The 9,620-nt window shown below is 35.7% G+C and overlaps 1 protein-coding gene across 1 annotated transcript in view; it reads right to left on the reverse strand.

Annotated features, from left to right (window-relative positions):
- The window catches only part of pitpnab (phosphatidylinositol transfer protein, alpha b), a 17,438-nt gene that overhangs the window by 4,057 nt on the left and 3,761 nt on the right, over positions 1–9,620 (reverse strand). Inside the window, exons 2-10 of the mRNA XM_014003213.1 lie at positions 8,070–8,100; positions 5,781–5,926; positions 4,481–4,572; positions 3,445–3,452; positions 3,077–3,151; positions 1,320–1,403; positions 1,166–1,243; positions 926–1,036; positions 567–689 (exon numbers count right to left, since the gene is read on the reverse strand). Of these exons, the coding sequence (XP_013858667.1) occupies positions 567–689; positions 926–1,036; positions 1,166–1,243; positions 1,320–1,403; positions 3,077–3,151; positions 3,445–3,452; positions 4,481–4,572; positions 5,781–5,926; positions 8,070–8,100 (748 nt within the window). The remainder of the gene's footprint in view (positions 1–566; positions 690–925; positions 1,037–1,165; positions 1,244–1,319; positions 1,404–3,076; positions 3,152–3,444; positions 3,453–4,480; positions 4,573–5,780; positions 5,927–8,069; positions 8,101–9,620) is intronic.

Raw genomic sequence — 9,620 nt, forward strand, 5'->3', positions numbered from 1 at the left:
GCTGTGTTACATACTGAATAAACAAATAATTGTGGTTTTCTCACACATTAAACTTGGACATAATTTTTTTTTATAAAATATAACAAAATAGAAATCTATTAGGCTGCTGAATGGAGGAAAAACAGATGAAAAATAAAATGATTTTTAGATTTAAAACTATAATTAATTTATTATTATTACGTGTTTCCTTCTCGCGATGCGCATCAAACAGCATTTTAAGAAAATAAAGTGTGGGGTACACTATTTATCATATCTCCGGTTCTACTTCACCTAACAACACAATTTAAAAAATGGTTTAAAGTTTGTTAGCTCGAATTGAAACAGAGTCTCAGAGAAGGCACACCTTTCTGGTTACAGCGGTTTAAATGGACCAAGTGATGCACGGGCAGACGATAACAGTTAATTGATCAGAACATTTTTTAATCTAATAAACCATTATTCAACACATCCCTAATGAATATTTTTAAATTCCAACAACTAAAGAAATATAAACAACCATTTATAACAGACACAGTGTCAGAATACTATCAGCCCTGTATTAATAGCTGATCTGTCTTTTGTCTTACCTCATCTAGCTCCTTACGCGTCTCCTCCTCCATGCGACGAATGTCCTCCATGTTCAACTCAATCCACTTATCAATCCAGCAGAACAGCTGGCGGTGGAAATTAGTGAACAAGCGCTTCTCTTGCTGTCAGACAAAGCACAATTTACAAAAAGGTTGTGTTTAATGGAAGCTATTCTTACTTGTTTACGCCTGTTTTTCTTGATAGTTTTTTCTATTTATCTTCTACAACTGTTTGCATGAGCCAATGGCTCTTAACACACATGCAAGTGAAATAAAATATATTTCCTGACTTGATCATCATCGTGTCAAACAAGCAGTATCCAGACAACGTAACAACGAAGAAATAACTGTCAGCAAACCTTCTGAATGAAGCTCTCCACTTTGTTTTGCAGACCCCACCACTTGAACTTGACTGTGACCAGTTTGTAGGCACACATGTGTGGGCAGTCTTTTTTGTTAGGAAGCTCCTTCTGCAAGAACACAAACACAAATAGGTGCTTTTCTTCTTAAGGTCAACAACAGGTTTTGAGCTACACACTTATAAACTTGTGCTATGCTGAGTTCTTATCCACAAGGGAAATTCACAGCTAAATTTTTACCTTCCAGTCTGGTCCTAGAGGACCTCGTCCCGTCTTCACTGACTTGTACCTACAAGGGTCCTCCTCTGGCTTGTAATCCTGATGAAAGAAACAACAAAAACAAACATGAGACACACTGCTTCAATCGTCTCAGCTTTAGGGCTAACATGCTCACCTTTGGCTCCACCTGGCTTCGGTCTGCAATATCAATATAGACTACGTCCACCTTCTTCCAGGTTTCTGCATCTAAACCATGTACCTGAAACAGAACCACAAAGATTTTTGGCTTTCTTGGCCTCACACCAGCGTAAAGTAGAGGATGTGCTYAAGGAGCCTGACATTTAATTAGAAGACAAGAAAATAGTGGGAAATGAAAGAAGGTATACTGCCCAGCARTTTGCTTCGAAACATTTCTTATGGGATCTGCTAGTGCTCTMTTAGAGATGACTCTCAGCTACTACCACACCAAACTTTAGCTTAAKATCTGCAGTGGTGGGCACCAGCACGCTAAAGCGCAAATCCGCTAATTGRAGACCTAAATATTTCATTTGCGCTTTAGRGGTRTTACAAATTTTTATAATTCATAYGCGTATTTGCGCTTTCTAAAATTAAAATGCAGTACCGCTAATAACTAATTATCTACCAGTCATCATCTTGAACAGCGGAAGGTATGGCTGTCAATGAATCACAACACACATGATCTATCCAACAGCACCCCTCCCAGATAAACACACTTATTGAGAAGGTATACATCCTGCTGACTGTTGCTTTCAGTCAAGGTTCTCATTTCCCACAAWGCTTTGTGTCTGCTTACGTAGCAGGAAGGCAATAGCAAAAACAGTTAACGTTTGTAATCCATACTAAAATTTTGTATGTATTGATTTATTTTACTTTACAATRGGACCTCCTGTTTAAAAAAAATAAAGTTTAAACGCTGGAGCTCAATACTTGACATAATTGATCGAAGCAACGGGGCTAGAGATGCAGAAATGATTTAAAGATGTTAAGCTGGTGAAGACAGACATCTAGTGGTCAACTGGAGCAACTACATGGAAAACTTTAAAATCCAAGCTCTTATTTTGAAGTGAAGATAGTTTCCTGGACTCCGTGCTTTCATTTCCCATCACAAATCAAACCTGTCATGTACCCAGAATTCATCGCTTCAGTTTTCCAATAAACAGTTTTAAAATTACTTTGTTGATGCTTCTTTAATAAAAAATCTACAACAAAAGAAAAAGACAAAGAAGCAGCCGAACTAGCAATCCTCAACAACTTAATTATTACACCAGGAGCTAAAGGTCTGTTTCAGGAAATCACATCCCCAGCAATCGGCAGTTGTAGAATTAAGATGTAAAAGAGTTCATACACCACTAGTTGGCAGTGTTGTGCATATATTGTGCGTGATTTGTTGCTGGCTAGTAATTGTCAAATTGAACTCGCGCTTTAAAATTAGCTTCTACTAGTTTTTCTATGGCATAAGTATTTTTGAAGTTGCGGACCTAAATATTTTCATAATTGTTTTAGAAATTGTGGAGCTTGTTTTTGGATTAGCGCTGCCCACCACTGAATTTTTGGAAAACTGACTCAATTACAGACATTTTTGTGTCTAAGTTTGATGGTGGCCATTACGAATCAAACTCAAAAAGTTAGCCAGCTTCAGATTTACATGGAGTGCTGAGGAGGTCATTACAATTCATCAATTGATTTATGAGATATTTTGCTAACAAACAAATAGACAGGCAGTTGCATTATCAGCAACACAACAATAACTATGAGAGAACTGGGATTGTACAATTGTACTGGCATTTTAAAATACTTACCAGTTGCTTTATTTAAAGTTATACCAAAACAAACAACAATGTTAATCTAAAGGTATCAAAAAATGTTCAGACAAACATATTGGATCCACAGCCTGTGGTCTAATTTACTAACATTTTCTTGGTGTCCCATGTCAGGTTTGTGCCATGTCTCAATCTTGATCAGGAAGTTATCTTTCATGTACTCGTTCTGTAGAGAAAAGAGAAGCAACAGTGTGAAGTGAGAGAACAAATTCAATAGAAAAAAGGTAAAAAAAAAAAAACATGAAAGGTGCAACTGTAATGTTCCTGCTCTCGTCGTGACACACACATGCACACACACACAGTCATGGCGTCTAACTATCCCTGCTGCTGTGTCGCTGAAAACGATCGCATTTCTCTCTCAGCTTTCAGGATGCGGTGCCTCCTTCATGTGCATCCAAGTTTAGTGTATCCATTGTGTTGATATCTACTAAAACAAATGCAAACAACGTAAATACTCACTGTGATCACTGCAGAGAGGAACCAAAGGAAAAAGCAGAACCAAACAGGGAGAAGAGAGAGTATGACACAATTAATCCAGTTGAAAAACATTGAAGAAACATATTAGTTTTTAGAGAATTTCCTAGAATTTAAATGTCTAGAAAATGGTTGTTGTCATGAAGAATTGTGAACTCAGATTCTGTTTGCATCGCTGAATGTGTTTGCATGACAGATGGCTGCCTGGCAGCTGGCAGAGTYTACGAGTGTGTGATCTTGGCCTGAAAGGCTCAAATGATTGCGCGGCTCTTCTGACTGGACATTTACTAAATTATTCAACTACTCCTGGAAGGTGACAGAGATCCAAAGACACAGAGAGAGAACAGAGAAGACATATCCAGAGCACAGCAMCATCTTTGACCTGAAGTCACTGAGTCACTCGTATTTACACTTTTATAGGAGCAAAATTTACAAAACTTTGTTGAGCTCTATTATTTCTTTTATTTGACACACTTCCAGCAGATTAATTAAATTGATGACTGTGAAAATAATCTCTTGTCCAGTGAAATGGAATATTCTCATAATTGACAAACAACCCAACATAGGTCATGTGACATTAAATTTTTGTAGGAAATGTGAATGCATTTTTGAAAAGATAACACTGATAACATATCGCAAAGAAAAAATTCACACCGCTGAGATGAGCAGTTGAGATATTTGCATTTGAAATAACAGGAAGTGATGTAAAAGGGGAACGTCTGCACGAGTATTCCTAAGTTGGCTAACAACACAGAGAAGAATCTGATGTTCCTTTAAATCATTTTGAGTCAGGGTTCAAACCTGAGTTCAGCATTTTTTCATTAGCTGGGTTCACCCCAATTTCTGGAACTGTGAGAGCTGTGGTCCCATTTAGGCCAGGCTGCTTSGCCCGATTTTATGTTTAGCAGATCAACTGTACTGACTAATAACTACTCAAAAAACTCTCTGAATTTACAAACATTTAAAATATCAAACTGTGTACATCTTTGCATGCTATTCTAACTCCTGCGTGTGAACACACCTGTACGACAGTATGGGTATGCGTTCCAGGCCTTCTCATGGATGTTGAGGGCTGAAGACGGAGCCAACATTCTGACGAATGACGGCACTTTACTGCAGGGTAAAAACAGAGCACATCTAAAGAAGAGCACTAATCGGACTAAACAATAACCAGGAGGTACATAACACAAAGCYGAATTGGTAACATTGGGATAAAGGTACAAATTATGTCTAATGGATGAACATGAAAAGAGAAGGAATGCAAATTGCCCACTGTATTGCATGCCAAAGTTTAAACAAAACATTTGCAAATTATGCAAGTCACGCAAGTGCACAAAACCGGCACCAAGTGTTAAATAAAATGCTAAAAAAAATGTCATTTACACATTTTCATTATTTAGCTCAGTTTCTGAGTGTAAAATTCTAGTTAAAAAATGTCCAGTAACATTTTATTGTTATTTAGCTGACTGTTTTTTTATTCAACGTTTTTTTTTTACTAAATATTCAATTTAAATGTTAAATGTAACGTTTAAATATTAACTTCTAAATCTAAATGTAAAAGTAAAATTTTAAATTGTGGTTCAATTTTAGAGTTTATGCTTAAGCAGAATGGAACACAGCCTTTTTCATTGGTGCACGGCTCTTGTGACATCATCATCCTGAGACAATAGCAACGGCTAACACTGCTAAGGCATCAAACGCTGCTAACACCGCTAACGTACAAAAACACTTTCATAAAAGACATCGAATTAAGTTGGACCACAAGTATCATCCATGTTGTTTTCAATGAACACATTTTGAATTTAAAATTRAAATGCTATCTTCAGCAGCYTTAGCGGTTGCTTTTGTCTCAGGATGATGACATCACAACATGAGTCGAGCACCAACGGCAAAGACTGCGTTCCATTTCGAAGTACTTAAAAGTAAAATTTCCACATTTAGCCACAGAATTTAAGACATAACTTTTACATTTAGATTTCACATTTAGATTTAGGGTTTAGTGTTTCCATTAAACATTTAATATTTAAATTTAACATTAGGAAAAATAGCTAAATGTATGAACAATAAGCTAAATAACAATAACGTGTTGGTGGATTTTTCTGACTAGACTTTTACACCCAGAAAGTGAACTAAAAACGAAAATGTATTAGTGACATTTTTTAATATTTTATTTTACATCTGCCCCCCATCGCTTAACGTTAAGTTCAAGATTTGACCAAAACAGGTAAAACGCTATAATTTCTCAATTCTGGCATGAAAGGCAGTGGGCAATCTGCATTTCTTCTAAAAAATGACCAATATTATCCTCTAAACATGCTTACCTCTGCAAATGATAAATTTTGTGTGTATACTGCCCCTTTTCTCCATTATTCTCATAGGGTTCGTTCTTTAGCACCTCCACCCCTTCACCTCCACCCGTCTCATTCTTACTGGCTTCAGCCACAGAGTACAGCTGGCCAACCTGATACTGAAACACACAAAACGATACAATGAGTTATTCGTTTCACTCAGACATTTTACACTATCTTTATGGCTCATTTCTTCATACTCAGCACTATCTTTGACAGTTTTTACTCGTCATGCGGAGAAGCTGAGTTTCGCACTTCCCACTCCATCTCATTTTCCACCTTCCTCATCCAGAACATTGTACATGAAACTGTTCAAACATGGGGACAATGGCTTCTTTTTACTTCCTAATAACTTCTAATCCATTTTATGACCTTTGTGCAAAGCTGGAGCAGCACTTTCTTWCGAGACAAGAGGATAAACCAACAGAATGAGTCAACAAGGCCTGAATTATACAACGGCTTTCATAAGACATACAGTATGCTTCCTTTGGCAATAATTTAGAAAATGGAAAGTATGAATAATTTCCAATCAATCAAAACATCATGATCATTTTTTTTGAGGAAGAGTTTTTATTAAGACACTGATTGACTGACTAATGAATTAAATGCTTTATTGATTACATGACTGAATTGTTTCTGGTGCCGTGGTTCTTGATGCTTGACTGAAATCCAAAAAGTTTTTGAAGCGAAGTAAAGGCATGAAACTCCTTGTTCCTTAAACAATTATTGGATCATTTCTGCAGGGAGACGGGGTCAGATGGGGTGTATCCACCTTCTGAAAAATGGCCCTACTATAAGAGACTAAAGACTTGGGTTTGTTTTTATTTAGCAGAAAGGTTCAAATTGTTTCAATAACCCCCCCCCCTCCCGAAAAAAAAAGCTTGGATAAAACTTTCCCACTAAAGTAAAAGATTTAGACAGGATATTCAATTTTTAGTGCAACTTTTCAATAAGTTTCAGCATTTGGATTTCATTTGTCAAACAATTTCTCATTGAATCGATTTGCAAAAGTCAAAGGATTTCAAACTGAATTGTGGGCAACAGATGGCAGATTGAATCAAGCATTAGAGCGGCTGCAAWGAGCCATAGATCTTATTTAGTGGCAAATAATAAATAACTGATGCTTTCAAGAGTCAGCGAGTGGAAAAAAGCAGGGAAGCGTCTGGAGGAATTTGAAGCAAAATGATAATAAATGGAAAATGAAGCCTCAGAACAAATTTGAATACAGTCCAGTTACATTGACTCTTTCTCTTCCTGGATTTGTTACCAAATATTACCAAACAAATCATAATTCAACTTGACTACATCCTCTGACGTCATCAAAATTGTTACATCCTTTTATRTTCTGTCATCTTGATTTAAAAAAAAAATTCAAGTCTCAGATTTAGAAGTCCTTCACACTCGGACTGCAGTGAGTGTCAGAGTAAGCAAAGTGGTTTAAACATTTGTTGTGTCACAAATAAAACAACCTAAACCAAATGTCTCAAAAGTAAAGTACTTTACGGGTGGGTTAATACTGTAACAACCCATGAATTTAAAGCCATATATGGAGTATGCGAACATGTGATGTCATGGAAGTAGTTTCAGATGACTCATTTACAATGCAGGCCTCCACAGAGCAGCAAACTGAAGAGGAAATAAGACACAGACAGACCGATATGGACAGTGAATAGGGTAAGGGAAGGATGTAAGAATATATAAAAAACTCAAATATCACACTATTTTATTTACTGATACTGTAATGATTCTCAAAAGCATACAAATGTCTGAGTTTGTTCAGATTTTTTGCATGTAATGCATGGTGTGCTCTTTATATTGCATTTTTTAAAATTAAATTCTTTCAGAGATAAAAAGGCAATATATCGCCTTGCTTACAGTATTGCAYTACATCACAATATATCATATTGTGACCCCTGTGTCGTGAAATGTATCATATCACCAAATTCTTGCCAATACACTGTCCTAACAGTGAAGTGCTGTTTARGTCCTATAGGTGATCACAACTGGGTTTTCTGGGCTTAGACTGGACAATTTATCTGATATTACAAAAAAAATGTTGCCAGAACATGCTAATATATCATAAAATTCCAAGGTTGAACAGAGAAAGAGCAGCTTTGATGATTGAGGGGAAAAGTTCTTCTTTTATGAAAATGATTTGAACCAAAAGAAATAAAAGTAAAAGAAAAATGAGATCTGAAAGTTATCCAACAACTGAATAAATGCTCCGAATTAACAAATGCAAGGAACAGATATCAAACTCACCTCTTCCACAGAGATCGGAAGAATCACCCGACTGAAAGAGAAGGAAACAAAAGCAAAGTCACTTATAAGCATCAACATGTTAACTTTTAAGTTTATTATCTCCAAGTGAAAAGGACATCAAGGTGGATGTGGTTCTGATTAACTTACAACATAAATAAAAAACTTCCAATCAGCCAAAACTCAGTTTCGTTGTGACGGGTTCGACACATTTTTGGTTTCACTACAACAGCTTTAATTAGTTAATAAAACTCTAAATTAATTTGGAGTCATGCTGACTGAAAATCTGAAACATCTTTAACCTTTTAGCTCAGTACTCACTGACTGAGACCCAGTTTTCTTAAGTCTATCATTTTTTGTGTTAATTTATGATCATTTGACATTATAAATTAATGTAGAAAGGAAATATTTAAATTCATGYTGGATTCAAAACATAAATGAAAAGTGCACAAAACAAATCTGTGCACGGAAAAAAAAACATAAGGATTCTATTTTAATGAAGCAAGAGAACAGCTAAAGTAAAGTGTAACAACTTAATTGTAGTGTTTAAAGAAAATTGCTCTGATTTGGGCCAAATATTTGACACAACTAAAGTGAAGAATTTAAGTCAGGATATTTTTTATCACTGTTTTAATAGAATTTTCTTTCCTCATCATCAAAATCATTATTTTTAGGTTGTACAATTATTGTATCAGGTCATATGCATATAGATTTAAGACTAAAATAGCCTTTAGATTATAGGCAGTCTCAGTGCAAATATTTTGAACATCATAAATCTGAACAAAGTGGTTTTAATACTTATACCAATAACAAGAGTTTACTGCTCCAGTTTTTCTCATGCATGGGGAATACTGGCAGTGGCAAGTTATTGCATAAAGAAACATCCTCAGCTTCAACAGAAATCACTCTAATTAAAATGGCAATACATCGCCTTGCTTACAGTCTCACAATATATTGTGATATATCATATTGTGACCACTGTGTTTATATATATATCACCAAATTCTTGCCAGTAAACAGCCCTAAAGAAACATCCTCAACTTTAACAGCAACCCACACGAGGAACGCCAATTATTTTCTTGATAATACTGTTTAAGGATTTGTTACAGGGCAACAAGCTGAGGCTAAGCTGACAATCCACAAATACCTCCCCATGGTTGCATTTGCAACATACACCTATTCATGTAGTTTAACATAAATTAGGATTAATGAGATAAGAATTTAAATAGCAATAGTCACAGGCAAAAAAAAATGTAATTTTATTGTTACTGCTTAATTACGGCCATCTAACCTTAGTGATCTGTGCACACACACAACCCTACTGTCACATGTACATGTATGCAAATCCACACACCACATCAGATCTTTAGTCTAAATCAATGATATATATTACTGGACTGGGTGTCACATTGTTTGAGGCCTCTAATGACAGTGTGAGGGTATTGTTTGGTGTAAAAAAAGTACCCAAGTAATTAATTAAAATAAATGTCTAATTGTGAGTAATAAAATTGTTGACTTGGGTATATTACACTTAATTAATTGACAAATGAATAT

This window comes from Austrofundulus limnaeus, unplaced genomic scaffold (assembly GCF_001266775.1).
Source record: "Austrofundulus limnaeus strain Quisiro unplaced genomic scaffold, Austrofundulus_limnaeus-1.0 Scaffold17, whole genome shotgun sequence".
Classification (NCBI taxonomy): Eukaryota; Metazoa; Chordata; class Actinopteri; order Cyprinodontiformes; family Rivulidae; genus Austrofundulus; species Austrofundulus limnaeus.